Source organism: Corylus avellana, chromosome 3, assembly GCF_965113065.1.
Source record: "Corylus avellana chromosome 3, dhCorAvel1.hap1.2, whole genome shotgun sequence".
NCBI lineage: Eukaryota > Viridiplantae > Streptophyta > Magnoliopsida > Fagales > Betulaceae > Corylus > Corylus avellana.
This window is the reverse complement of record NC_142492.1, coordinates 10,094,715-10,110,093: the sequence shown is the minus strand read 5'-3', so window position 1 is coordinate 10,110,093 and position 15,379 is coordinate 10,094,715. Positions and strand designations below refer to the sequence as shown.

The window sequence follows — 15,379 nt, the reverse complement described above, 5'->3', positions numbered from 1 at the left end:
CAGCATGAGTAAACCAGGTAAGAAATACAAGAATAAAAACAGGTTAAAGATAAAGGGTATTAAAGCCAGGAAATAAAACAACCAAATATCTTCCACCTGCAACATAGATAGCAATAAAGCATTGCTAAACGTGTATTTTTAAATAAAATTATTTATCCGATTTTGAAAGTACGTTTAAAAAAGTGACAATTCATGCAATGTGCAAATGACGTATTTTTAAAAACTCTTAATTTTAAAGATCAAACTACTTACAAAAAAAAAAAAAAAAAAAAAAACCCTTTTTCCAGGTTTTAACAAAATACTTAACTATTAGATGATGTATCAATGTATCATCTCTGCTCCAGCATCCTGTGGTGAAAAGCTAACAGATTTCCGGTGATAATTTTTTTTCTTATTTTGTACAATCAATAATAGCAAACTCTTACAGCATTAAGTTTAAAGCAGCTGTTGGCCTGAAGCGTGTAAATAGGGACAGAGAACCAGCCATTCACAGCAGAAAACAAAGTAAACAACTACTACTATGACTAAGACAGGAAACAAAGACAAGTGTTAGTCTATTGAGCCTATTGACACCACTGCACATAAAAATACAGTCGAGCTAGCAATATGCGGAGCCGGCCGGCATGCCATGCACAATAATATTTTGGAAGTATTCTATGCTTCCTCTTGACCATGGCTGCTACTCTTCAAAATATTGTACTTGCAGAGAGGACAGGTGGCATTAATATATAGCCACTTATCTACGCAGGCACAGTGAAAATGATGACCACAGGGAAGTTCTCTAAGCTCCACCCCATCATCATAAGCAGAAAGGCAGATGCAACACTCCTACAAATTACCATAAGCAGGATTTTTATTTTTTATTTTTTATTTTTGTAAGTAAACAATCTCATATAAGTACAAAGAGACGCAACCCAAGTACACAAGAAAAATGATCCTCTCCATTGAGCTATTTTATGGTCAGGATTTAATGTTGTTGCATCTAACGGTGTAAATAATGTCACGTCAGTTATATTTTTTGAATGGTGTGCCAATATATTGATCACGTGACATCATTTACACCATTAGATACAACGACATTAAATTCTGACTATGATATGGCTCATCTCCACTTCACTTAAAATAGATAAAATTCAATTCAAGTACACAGAGAGTATACAAAAGAGACCCCATATTAGGAACCATATGCAAAATTTCAAATATGCAAACGGCTCTTAATTAGAGTACAAGATTTTGTTAAACCACTAAAACCCAAAATAGGAGTTCACATAAGCGCACATATAGAACCCAAGTCTATAACGAAGCATGCTTAAAAAAACTAACATATTTCATTTTGCAAAATTATACAATCTATGAGGCAAAGAAGAAAAGAAAGAAAGCTAAACCTAAAAAGAAAAAAATATTTAACTACATACCGCATCCTCCTGCGAAAGAACATGTTCGATGGGAGAATCTGTGCCACATTCAGTCATTATTCCTCCATGAAGTCCTTGTACATCGCCACCAAGTTTCTCATTATCACAAACTGTTCGGAATTTGAACTTTGAAAGCTGGTCAATGTCTTCTTTTGTTGCACCTTCCTGCTTTGATAAAAGGTGATCAGAACAAAATGTCTTAAAGGAAGAAGAAAATCAATTTAAGTTACAGAATTTTAACTCCAATAAAATTTACCAATGGTCTTGAAGTTTAGTACTCTTCCTCCTTATAAGGGTGGCTGTCTGGGGTATGACCTGATTAATGTGTGGGATTTGTGGGGATTTTTGGGATAAGGGGCCTAAGGGTACCTCTATCATTTGAGAAAGAAAAAAAATCCAGCAAAAATTTAAAATTACTTATGAGCTGCATGGCTGTAAGAAAGCAATATTTCAAGTATTACCTTCCCATAAAACATAAATTTTCACATAAATGATATATTATTTAGATTTAACCCAAGTGATAAATCAACAACTATGCATCAAACAAAATAAAGTTTATAAAATATTGCAATTAGCTATAATTCCATATGGTACTTTCTCCCTGCCATGAGAACTGTGGAGAGTATGGTCATACATTCAACACCCACAGGATCCAATGTAACTTAGCAATCAGGAAAAAAAAGTTCACAAATAATATCGATAAAGTCACTTCAAGGAAGGTAACATAGAACATTGGTTTAATTAAGGACAAAAGGCAAAAGGAATTATGCAGCTAAACCCAATCAGTAGGGAAACCGCTCCCTTGAGCTGACTGGAGTGTTCCAATATGCAAACTATCATAAGCAGAAGTCAACATACCCTTTGAATTTATTTAATCACAAATCCTTCACTAAAGATACGAAGTCAATCACTGCCCCTAGCCTTTAAGTCTACAATCAGTAAAATATTCCAAAACACCAAATGCGAGCTTGCACATTGAAAAGTCTCCATGCACTTCTGCACTTCAATGATAAAAGATTTGGTTCAACACATTTTGTCATCTATAAGAAATTCTTTATGGAAAATAATCTATACCTTGTCATTCTAGCACAGAATAAACATGCAGGCCGCAGGCATAGCATACTCTGGTCCACATAAGTCGTTTCAAAGGGACACTTTAATCTCTATGTAAATTCTTCTTTTCCAAAAGGTCTACACCGTCCCTTTTGCCCTAATGTATGCCATCAAATTCACATCGCAGCACTAGACTATATTATAAGCAGTACATCATTCAATTTATAAATCTAAGATGCATCCTAGTCTTATTTCAAAAAGAAATGCTACTCACAAGTGTCAATATTTTAGCATTCTCAGCAAAATAACAAAGAAAATGCTAAGAGATTTGACAATGCTGAGTAGCATTTCTCTATTTGAAATGCAAAAGAATGTCAACCATGCTTGGGAGGGGTAAAGGCTATACCAACCAACCTCCATCTAATCTCTTCTAATGCTTTGAAGCATTCTTTCCACCTCATTATCTAGGATTTTGAGGCCATGAGTTCGATCAATAGCAAAGTTCCCCGGAACATTTTTTTTTTATATAAGTAATCAAAATATCATTAAAAAACACAAAGGCATAACCCAAGTACACAATCGTCCAGGCGGAGCTGTTCTGAAGTCTTGCAACAAGCCGGCGCTGTGTGGGGAATGGCAAGCCCAGAGAGGTGTAGTGATACTTCCGGTAAGATCAACACCAGTGGTCCTTCTCACCATGACCCAATCCTCACCGAGAAGGAGATGTTTGCATCGGTGGGGAGGCCAGACTTCACCAATGTTCCTTCCAAGTACTCGTCGAGATCAGAAAATTTCAAGGAACTTGTCAGGGGTCCTTCCCAGAACTCGTTGGCAGTTTTGTATCATCCCCGCATTCCAGACCCAACCTAGAAAGAGGTGACAAGGTCTGATTTGGGAGTTGTGTGTACAGTTCTGGTGCCTCCGATGCTACCTATTCTTCTTTGCAGTGGTCTTGCCCAGAACTCTCTTCCCCGCATGCCAGATCCAGCCAAGAAGAAGATGGCAACATCTGAGTCTGGAGTTGTGGGTACAGCCCATTCTGGTGATACCCATTCCCCATGGGTACATTCAATTCCAGTGATACCCAAACAGACCCAACCGTTGGCGCTTCCCCCCCACCCCCCATAGACCCAGTTGATCCTGCTGCTTGCTCTTCCTCGGGTTTGTTGTGGGAGGTAAGTCCTACCGGTGATAAGGGAGTAGATCCTCCTCTGTCTACTTTGTTTGGGATGGAGTTGACAGTGTTGGGAGGAAAAGTCAGTTTGCACCTGACTCAGATCCTTGCCAGGTTGTGCATCTTTTCAAAAGGGAGGAAGCCTTGTTGTGTACTCCCCTATGCTCTTATTCCCCTGCTGCAGTGGGGAAATCTGGTCGTCTCAGATCGAAGTATTTAGATTGGGTTGTGCAAAGAGCAAAGGAATCTCCTCGTGTTGTGGGGGTTTCATGTGTGGGCTATGAGGAGCATTTTATGGCATTTTGACAGTTATTAAAGCAGGCCATCCTCAAATGTTGTCGGGTTCCATTTCTAAACTTGGTAGCAAAGGCAATAGGGAGTTAAATAGGCTGGAATCCTCTATAAATTATATGAGTCTAAATTTGAGACTTCTAGTCATGCTAGTGGAAAGGAGAGGGGTTATTCAGTTTTTAAAGAAGCCTAAAATCTAATCTTGAAATGTGCGAAGTATAAATGCCTAAGGGGGAGAAATTTACTTAAAGAATGAAAAGTTGACATTGTTTGTTTTCAAGAAACCAAGTTGGAGGTAATGTCTTGTGGCGTCCCACATCACTTGGGTATGGAGATGGAAATGTACTTATATGTATACTTACACCATTCATGACAATAACATGTTTTAAAGCCGTGATGGTCATGATCCCATCAGAACTCCGTAGTTAAGTGAGCTTATACGAGAATAGTACCAAGATAGGTGACCTCCTGAAAAGTTTGGTTAGGAGGAGCCAAAAGCGAACAATATTGTGTGTCATTTGGGGTGGGCCGTTACATGTCTCCTAGTGTAGTGCGTAGTTTGTGGGGTTGCCATCATGTGGATTGGTGTTGTTTGGACTCCAGAGGGGTTTGGAGGTGTTTCGATTATGTGGGATAAGAGGGTGGTGGAAAAGATCTACAAGTGTTGGGGGGAGTTTACCTTGGATGCTACCTTCAGAAATGTTGAAGATCATTTCACTTGGACCTTTGTGGGTTTCTATGACCCTAATTCTGATAGGGATAGAAGGCTTCTTTGGTATGAGTTGGCTAGCTTGTTTAGGCATGATTTTAACATCACCCAGCTCCCTAGTGAGAGATTAGGAGTAGCATGCTTATGCCCAACTATGAGGAAATCCTCTGACTTCATTTTTTATCAGTGTTTGATGGACCTCCCTCTTATTGGTGGCACTTATACTTTGGTCGAATAATTGAGAGTCTCCCTCTTGGTCTAGGATTGAAAGATTTCTTGTTTCTTCGGTTTTGGAAGCTCAGTTTCCAGGTTTGTCCCAAAGAAGGTTTCCTAGGCTATGCTCGGATCATTTTCTGATTCTCCTTGACTGTGGTGACTTCCATAGGGGAAGTAGGTACTTCAAATTCAAGAACATGCAGCTGAAGTCTGCAGGTTTTGGGGATAGGGTGAAACAGTGATGCGACTCTTATCACTTCCAAGGCCCTTTGAACTTTATTGTGGCCATAAAGCTCAAGGCTTTGAAAGTTGATTCTAGGAAATGGAATAAGGAGATGTTTGGCGATGTAGGAAGAAAGAAAAATATCCTATGGGAAGAGATTTGTGCTTTTGTTATCATTGAAGAGCAGGCTCATTAGGCCACGAGGAGAGAATGAAGAAGACAACTTTTAAGCAAGTAAAAGATATCCACTCTTATGGAGGAGGTGAGTTAGGGGGGACAGAAATCTAGGGCATTGTGGTTAATGGAAGGTGATAAGTGCACAAAGTGGCCAATTCCAATAGGAGGAGGAACTCCATTGATTCCTTGTTGATTAATGGCACACTTTCTACTAATCGGGTGGGAGATCAGCGAAAAGATTGTCCAATTTTATAAAAAGTTGTATATCGAGCAATTAAGCTGACGACCTTTTTTGAATGGTCTTTCCTTTGATTATATTGGGGAGGCTAAGGCTATTTGGTTGGAGAGAGAATTTGAGGAAAGGGAGGTGTTGGAGGTACTGAAAGCAATGAATGGTGACAAGGCGTTGGACCCTGATGGTGATGGCGTTTTTCCAAGCTGGCTAGAATGTGTCAAAAGAAGACATTATGAAGGTCTTTTGTGACTTCCATGCTAGAGGTAAGTTCGAAAGGAGAGTTAATGCTACATTCATTGCCTCATTCCGAAGATTTCAGGGGTTGTTGATCCTAAAGACTTTTGTCCGATTAGCCCTTGAGTGGCATTTACAAAATTATTGCTAAGATTTTAGCAAATGAGATAAAGATGGTGTTGGAGAAGATTATCCCTAAGTCGCTGAATGCTTTCATCCAAGGCAGGCAAATCCTAAATCTTGCTCTTATTGTTAATGAATGACTTGATAGTAGAATATGATCTGGAAGTCAAGTGTACTATGCAAGCTAGACTTAGAAAAAGGATATAATCATGTTAATTGGGATTTTCTAATATACATGCTGAGGAGGGGGGGGATTACGGTTAAAGAATTTGTTTCAATTTAATCGAGCTTTATTGGGTAAATGGTTGTGGAGATTTGCACATGAGAGAGATGCGTGGTGGAGGAAATTAGTGGAGATTAAATATGAGGTGATGATGGGTGATTGGTGTTCCAAGGAGGTAGGAGGGCCGTATGGGGTGGGAATGTGGAAAAGTATCCGAAGGGGGTGGGATGAGTTTAAGCAACATGTGCGGTTCGAGTTAGGAACCGGGTCTCGAGTTTTGTTTTGGCAGGATGTGTGGTGTGGGGAGGTATCACTGCAGAATTTGTTTCCCACCTTGTTCAATATAGCATGTGTAAAGAAGGCATGGGTGGAGAAGAATCTGGAGATAGTAAATGGTGCTATTTATTGGAATGTAAGGTTTATTCGGCCTGTTCATGATTAGGAACTGGAGGAGGTTTCGAAATTTTTCAAAATGTTGTATTCCCAACAGGTAAGGCATGGTGGGGTAGATAAAATTAGTTGGATTCCCTCAAAGAGAAATTTTTTTTAGGTGAAGTCATTCTACAAGGTGAAGATTAATTCAGCCCCGGTGGATGGCCCGTGGAAGCTTATTTGGAAGAATAAAGCTCCTCCACGCGTGGCTTTCTTCGTATAGACAACGGTAATGGGGAAAATATTAACATTGGACAACCTATGAAAGAAGAACATCATTGTGACAGAGTGGTGTTGTATGTGCAAGAAGAGTGGCGAATCTATTGATCACCTTTTAGTGCATTGTGAAGCTATTGTAGAGGTATGGAATATGATTCTTCAGCTGTTTGGTATAACGTGGGTGATGCCGGGGAGTTTGAAGGAATGCTTGGGAAGTTGGAGAGGACAAAGGGGAAAGCGGACAATCATACAACTTTGGAGGATGGCCCCTTTGTGTGTAATGTGGTGCTTATGGAGAGAAAGGAATGCGCGGAGTTTTGAGGATCGTGAAATGGGAACTATAGAATTGAAGAAAAGGGTGCTCCAAACATTTTTCTCATGGAGGGTCTTGGGGTATTCTTCGCAAGCTTCAACGCTTGCGGAATTTATAGATCTATGTGCGTCATTTTTAGTTTAAAGCTTGTGTAGTGGGCCCTTTTGTATACTTCTTGTGTACATGGGTTGCGCCCCTTGCACTTTTTAATACATCGACCTTACTTATCAAAAAAAAAAACATGTTGAGGAGGTGTGGTTTAGGGGGAAAGTGGTGCTCTTCAATAGCTCATTGTAGTGCAATTCTTGGATTTTGTGAACAGCACTTCCACCAGTTCTTTTAGTAGCTCCCATGCCTAGAGACAAGGGGACCCTCAATCCCCTCCGTTATTTGTCATTGTATAAAGGCGTTAGGTAGAATGATTTCTACTGCAGTGAGTGGGAGACTGTTATATGGCTTCTCTATGGGGACATGGATTGATATCTCTCATCTTTTGTTTGCAAATGACACTTTAATTTTCAGTGGGGCTGACCCAAATCATTTACAACGCCCACGGCACTTGGTTTTATACTTTGAAGCTATCTCAGTCTTGAAGGTTAATTTGGCTAAGTCATAATTGATTATTGTGGGTGTGATTTCCTATGGGGTGAGCTAGGTGAAGAGTTCAAATATCACCTAGTAAGCTGGTCCAAGGTTTGTCATGCAATCTCTGAATGAGGGTAGGGGGTCTGAAACTTGTTGGTGTTCAATCGAGCTCTCTTAGGAAAATGGTCATCGCACTATGTGCCTGTGAGAGAGAGACTTGGTCGAGAGTGGTGATAACTGATAAACTCTAAATTTGGCATTTTGTGAGGTGGGTGGTGTTCTAATGAGCCTCTTGGGATGTATAGAGTGCGTTTATGGAGGAATATTACGAGGGATTGGGGGAAATTATCTAGCCATACCAAATTTGAGGTGGGAGAATGGCTCCAAGATTAGTTTTTGGTATGGTATGTGTGGAGATATGGCTCTTCAAGATGCCTTTTTCATATTTACTTGGCATTGCTTGTGCGAAGGATGCTTTTGTTGTGGCTCACTTGGAGTTTTTGGTAGTCCGCTCCAAAAGAGGTTTGTTCATTGTTAGATCCTTCTAATGTCTTAGTTCACAATGATGGCTTTTGTTTCCCTTTGAAGAATGTTTGGTTGACTAAGGATCCTTGGGAGGGCAACATTTTTTGCTTAGTCGGCAACCCTACAAAAGATCCTTGTCATGGATAATCTAAGAAAAATGTCTATCATCGTGATTGATAGGTGTTGTATGTGTAAAAGGAATGGAGAGTTCGTGGACTATCTTCTTCTCTATTGTGAAGTTGCCGATGCCTTATAGGATGTTTTCTTCAGTAGATTTGGGCTGTCTTGGGTTATACCTAGACGAGTAATCAACTTTTATGCATGTTGATGATATGCTGGGACGCTCAAAGTGCTACTGTGTGGAAGATGGTGTCTTCTTGACTCTTGTAGTGTCTATAGAAGGAAATGAATGACAGACGATTTAAAGACTGTGAGAGAACTTTGGATGAGCTTAAGTCGTTATTTTCTATACTTCATGTCTTTGGGACATCAACTTTTGTTTCTCCTTTAGTGATTAGTTATCATGATTTCTTTATTCTCTTTTCTCATTCTAGTTAGGTGTTTTCTCATGTATACTTCCTATGTATCTGGGGGCACTTTGCTCTTTTAATGATCTCTAGATTAATTATCAAAAATCATGAAAACTAGACATGAGAATATTGGGGAAAAAAAACTCTAGTTCCACCACCATCTACTTGTGGTTTTCAAAACTTCTATCATTTCTTTCTCTCCAAAGACACCACATTAGGCAAGACAGAACAACCTTCCACACTAATGCACTCTGAAGATTATAGGCTTTATGGTAAAAGTGCAAAACAACTAGCATCTTATAACCTCTATGATACATTGGGGAAAGACTTTTTGAAATAAAGGATAAGATCACCAATTGACTAAGAATGCTCCTCCTCCTTTCCCTTTTCCCATAATGCAGCAGTGTGAAAGATGATTATGTTATGTCTTTTGTGGTGTATTTGGAGGGAAATAAATTATAGGAGTTTTGAAGAATGCAAGAGGACAGTAGTGGATTTGAAGTCCTCCTCTATCACTTTTTCCCACTGGGCAACAACTTTAGACTTTCCTTTGTGTGCTTTCTTTTCCTGAATTTTTTTTCTAGTTAGGTGTTTCTCTTGTACACTTCTTGTATACCTAAGTGCACCTTATTGATTACTTATCAAAAAATAAAAAATAATTAGAGGCCAAACCAAAGGTTGGATAGGGACTAGGATCAAGACCTCTTCATGGCTGACTATTTTATCATCATGGGACTCATCTATTCAATTGAAGACCTTCCCACAGCAATCCACTCTCTTTATTTAGTTCTTCCATAAGTAACATTTGAGCTGGACATGTCAATTCACCAAAATAAATAGATAAATTGAGTGCTTCGCTAGACAGGTAATTGCAGGACCAACTCCATCATAGCTAATTTCCATTTACTCTTAACTCAAAAGTAACATAATGAGTCTTGATAGTATTATTCATTTAAAGAATTCAAGTAAAACTTAAGATTTAGATATATCGCAGATTGAACTGTTGGGTCCCTTAAATGAGTCTCTTTCTGGTTACAAATGTTTTAACCCAATATTGAACTGGTGTTACTACTAAGCCGCTAACATTGCAAAGAATTAGCAGAGAAAACATAAATTAGTAAAACAAGGCACTTATGGCAATGAAAAAGGAACACACACGAAGAAAGCAGTATAAATTCTACCTGGTCTGCCACAGCATACAAAAGCGCTATGATACATGGAAGACAGCAGCAAACGGCAATACCAATGACACATGCCAGTGCAACACAGAATACGACAAAGAACACGTCAAAACCCAAGAAAATTATACATAGCCTGCATACCACACATCATACTGTCCAACGTAAGATTCAAATACAAATAATGGTTTGATTTCAGAGAGTGAGAAAGGACCAACACATACCAGTAAAGCTGAGGGGAGCCATGTGCTAAAGCTTGACTATCTGCAGAAACCCAGTAGAACCCAATGATCCACCAGATAAATGAAAACATTGTATTTGCAGATTCCAGATGCTTTGCAACACTGCTGTGAGGATAAAAACAAAAAATGATGAGCACATATTCTAAACTATCAGATGAAATGCTTCCCAAGAGGATCAAGTACCAAATCATTAGGTACTGAAAATATTGGATATCATCTTAATGAGCATATATTCTTCTTCTTTTTTTATAAGTAATCAAAATTTCATTAAAAGATGCAACTCTTTTTTTTTTTTTTAATAAGTAATGATGCATTAAGAGAGCGCAAATGAGCGCAACCCAAGTACACAGAAAGTATACAAGAGAGCGACTAAGAAGGAGAGAAAGAAGAAGAGAACATAAAGAGAAAATCAGGAAAATTGATCACTAAGGGTGCAAGTCAGCCTGCAGTCCAAGTAAAAAGTGTGTACAAAAAGAAATGAACAAGGTCCTCAAGATTCCTCGACAAATCCTTGAAGCATTGAGCATTCCTTTCCTTCCATAAGCACCACAATAGACAAAGGGGAACCATCTTCCACACCACATCACTACGGGATTTTCCGCCCAACCACCAGCTAGCAAACATTTCCTTGACACTTCTAGGCATAACCCAACACGTGTTGAACCGAGAAAAGGTAACATCCCACAAAGTGCGCACAACCCCACAATAGAGAAAGAGATGATCCACAAACTCCCCTTCCGATTCATACATGCAACATCGGTTAATCACAACAATATCTTTCTTTCGAACGTTATCTAAGGTAAGAGATTTCCCAAGGACGGCTGACCAAGCAAAGACCCTCGGTGCGCCAAATACTTTTTCAAGGGAAATGGTTGGGCTCTTTAAGAGCAAGCTTCTCTGAAAAAGAGCGAACCTCAAACTTCCCTTTTCTTGAAGGAATCCACCACATCCGATCCTCCCCTTCCCCACGCATCGAGAGCGAATACAAGAGCGAGAATAAAGAGGCTAAGACCTCCTCCTCCCAATCATGAACTCTACGAGTGAAGGTAACATTCCAAAGAACAGTACCATTTGAACACTCCTTGATATCCGCAATGGAAGCATCCTTATTATTAGCAATATTGAAAAGACCGGGATAAGCATCCTTGAGGGACATCTCGCCACACCAAGTATCCTCCCAAAATTTAACTTTCGACCTCAAGCCAAGATCAAATCTAAAGTGGCATTGAAACGACCTCCAACCCCTGCAAATGTGTTTTCATAACCCCACCCCATGCGAACCACGGGGATCTTTAGAACCCCAACCGCCCCAAAACACACCATACTTCGCCACCAAGATTATTCTCCACCAAGCCTCTTCCTCATGAGCAAATGTCCACAACCATTTCCCCAAAAGAGCTTGATTAAAAAAACGCAAGCTCCGGATCCCTAAACCACCCTCAGAAATCAAAGAGCAAACCTCGTGCCAACTGACCAAATGGAACTTAGGCTCATCATTGAGCCCACCTCATAAAAAATCCCGTTGAAGCTTCTCAATGCGATTCACCACAATAGTAGGGATAGGAAAAAGAGACAGAAAATAGGTAGGGAGATTGGATAATGTGCTCTTGATGAGGGTGAGCCTAGCCCCCTTGGACAAATACAAACGCTTCCAAGGGGCCAACCTTCTAGCAATCTTCTCCAACAAGTCTTCCCAAATAGCCAAAAGCTTGAACGAGGCCCCTAGCGGAAGACCCAAATACTTCAAATTAAAAGATGCAACTCATGTACACATGAAGTATACAAGAGAAACGCCTAAAGCATATATTCTGCAACCTCAAACAATACACCAACATGTCATACTCTACATGATACATTTTGGAAACGAAGTCAGCACCTACTAATTCAAAAGAAAATCAAAGGAATTGCCTAAAATCAATTTATAGATGAAACCACAACACAGAAATGTATGTGATAAAAAATATCAAGTTCTTTTATCATACAACCAGGAAAGTATACTCTTCTTTCTACAGCATGTCATCAACCACGCACAGTACTCTTCCACATTTATACATTTCTATAAATAAATTTGAAAAATTATAACCGGCACAAATTTAAAATATTGAACCTATCCCCAAAACAAAAAAAGTAAACATAGAAGTGCAAGGTTCCACAATATAAATACCAAAAACAAAGAAAAGTTTCATTTCATTCTACATTTATGAGTCTCCAACAATACGCAAAAACACTTTCATCCAAATAAGCCAATAAACAAGCCACTTTGAATACCTTTCGCATCTTGAAGATGCCAAAATCTCTCGTATTCAATCATGTAAGTAACCTTACAAAGAAAAAAATCATATACATAACAAGTGACCTATTAGATATTATCAAACAACTACACAACGGACTATAAAGCTTCAAGACTTACTAAACACCAATATGAATGCTTAATAATTAACCCCAAGGGGTTGGCCCAAGTGGTGGAGGCCTTGGTCTTGAGGTATCATCCCTTCAAGGTTTAAGGTTCAACACCTCATGGGTGCAAACAATCCTTTGGGGCCACACCCCCTTGTGAAAAGCCAGCGATTTAACCAGTTCCGTGTAGGGAAACTTCCGAGGGTGCGGTGCACGGAACCGGGGTTTACTCTAAAGGGGTGGGTGTTGAGGTTCCCCGACATAAAAATAAATAAATAAAAAATGCTTAATAATTAATTCTACAATAAACATTTAAAAAGCATTTTCATCCAAATAGGCCAATATACAAACTACCACGAATCCCCTTTGCAATTTGAAAACAACAAAATTATCATCTATTCAGTCGAATACATAACAAGACACAATTTTTTTTTTTCTTTTTTTGATATGTAACAAGACACAATTAAGATAACATCAAATAACTACACAACCGACTATAAAGATTTGAAATTTATAAGACACCAATGTAAATCCTCAAAATCCAATTCTGTAAAAACAAAATTACCCGCCGCCTTCCTCCTCCAAATGATCCGCCAACGTCACGTACTGCCCCGAAGTCTCTCTCAGCCCCGCCGGGCTCGAATTCCCGCCACTATCCGTCGAATTAAATCCCAGTGCCCGGCCCCGCCTCCGCCGCTGCCTCCTCCTATACTCGACACAGACGCAGACCATGTGCAGCACGCACTGCAGGGCATAGCCGATGAGCCAGAGCCGGAGCGGCATGGTGGGCGACTCGCTCCGGCTCAACACCAGCACCGTTGTGGCGACCACCACGAACGCGAAGTTCCAGATGATGTCGAGCACCACCACGGGCTTCGAGTACGCCCAGTCGCTCTGCCGCTCCTCCAGCTGCTCCGCCGCGCTCTCGCGCACAAGCATCGACGGCTCGCGCATCGCCCGCCGGCCGGTGCCTCCGCTGGCCTGCCGGAGGAACCGCGCAGCCTGGCGCAGGCTCTGCCGCTGCACAAATCGGCGGCTAGGGTTGGCCTCATCGCTGGACCCGCTCGAGTTGCTGAGCAACGGCGTCGTATCAACGATGTCGGATGAAGCCATTCGCGATAACAGGATCAGGGGATTTTCAGGTATTTGGAACCCTAAATTCGGCGAATCGAATCGTTCAGCCCATGCGGAAGTCAGCAAGCCCTTGAAAATAAAATCAAGGAAAATGAGGGACCTATTGTTAGAATTTGAAGAAAGAAAGAAATTGTGGTTTTGAGGTCTGTGCGATAATGGAAGGTACCACCAAATGATCCAGATATGAATAAGAGGATTTGTGTGTTTTTTTTTTTTTTGTCTCAGGTACGGTTGCTCCGATAATTACAGCTTATCTGGCCGTTAGTAACTGACTGAGAGACGGTACAAATATCAGATTGTTTTTGTAGGGAGATCGGACGGTCAGGAACCGTTCGATTTAAGGTTTTTGTTGTACGATGGAGGTGGATCGGACTTTTGTGGCGCTGACGTGGATTTTGCGGCCGGATATCAGCGGCTCCTTATAAACGGCGTGAAATTTGAGAAGGATTGTTTGTTTTGTTTGTGATCCTCTTCTCGTATTTATTTAGATTTGATTGTTTTAACGTAAAATACTTTTTTGGAAAAAATATGTTAAAATATAATGTTTTATTGTAAAATACTTTTTGAGTTTTTTTTTTTTTTCTTTTTAAAAGGTCTTTGGTGTTTTGGCTCATACAAAAAATAGCAAAGTCAAAAAACAGCCGACGACTACTAACGGTTGTCTGGTAGTTTAAAATGGTACATTTTGTCTACCAAATTACAATCTCAAATGCACCATTAAAATAAAAAATAAAAATAAAAAAACTCAAACTCGAAAAATAGTTTATAAAATTTAAAAATTAAAATTATTTTCCAAACTAAATAAAGTTTTTTTTGTCAAATCAAAAAATATTTTTAATTTGACTATTATTTTTTTATTGCACCAAATACTGACAAGTATGAAAAAACAATTTTTAAAAAATATTTTATATTGAAACAAACGAAATCTTAATCGCTCGCAACAAAAAAAAAAATGGCAAAGTATAATCTCTTAGGAAAACAAAAAACTAGCATACCTCACTCAACCTTGAAAGTGTTTTATTTAAGTTTGTTGACATTTATCCTAATTTAATGTTTTTTTGTAAAAATATATATTTCTTAGATAATAGTAGATAATATTGGTTTATTTATTTTTATAAATTTAATAATATTGTTTGTGTCATGTAACTGATGTAAGGGCCTTTCTCCGCCAACCCGACTCCCTCCCATTAAAAAAAACCCTCTTATTGTCTTCAATTTTAATTGGTTGCCGTCCGACTCGACTAGTTTCGGTTGAGTGGGGCTATACGCTTGACACCTTAAGTATTTTTACATATTTCGTTGGAGTCATTTCGTGTATTTTCCGCCCAATTTAATAATGCAAATTAATATTATTTATATCTCATCAAATACTTTTTCAAACAAAAAATAAAATATAATGCAATGCAATGTCGGCAAGACCCATAACAACAAAACAACCCATCCTCAAAAAAAAAAAAAAAAAAATACTCACCTTCCTCTTTTGAATCCTTATTGCAACAATCCTTCTATTTCTCTTTCTCCCCCATTTTTGCTATTTTGCTGTCCATGACGAGACCTGCCTTCGGTGTTTGCCATTACATATATAACTTAAAGTTACAAACTCTAAGTAATGCTGGCGGTCATCTTTTTATCATTTTAAAGCTTATGTGCTTTTAAAATCACTATTAAATTTTAGAGGAATCATACTTGAATTTTGATCCAATTGTAATTTTGAAATTGTGATTTTAAAAGCCACGTCAACTTCAGGATGA

General features: G+C 39.2%; 1 protein-coding gene across 2 annotated transcripts; it reads right to left on the bottom strand.

Moving 5' to 3' along the window:
* Positions 1-361: 361 nt before the first annotated feature.
* Positions 362-13,845, bottom strand: LOC132173637 (E3 ubiquitin-protein ligase At1g63170). Of its 2 annotated transcripts, none has more exons than XM_059585185.2 (5): positions 13,060-13,845; positions 10,080-10,199; positions 9,859-9,991; positions 1,416-1,580; positions 362-828 (listed from the first exon to the last, which is right to left on the bottom strand). In XM_059585185.2, exons 1-5 carry the CDS (start codon positions 13,605-13,607, stop codon positions 655-657), a joined length of 1,140 nt encoding a protein of 379 aa, XP_059441168.1. In that variant the 5' UTR covers positions 13,608-13,845; the 3' UTR covers positions 362-654. The 2 variants fall into 2 exon arrangements, with proteins under 2 accessions (XP_059441168.1, XP_059441167.1); XM_059585184.2 differs by having other exon boundaries at positions 10,080-10,202; positions 13,060-13,844.
* Between the last annotated feature and the right edge of the window lie 1,534 nt (positions 13,846-15,379).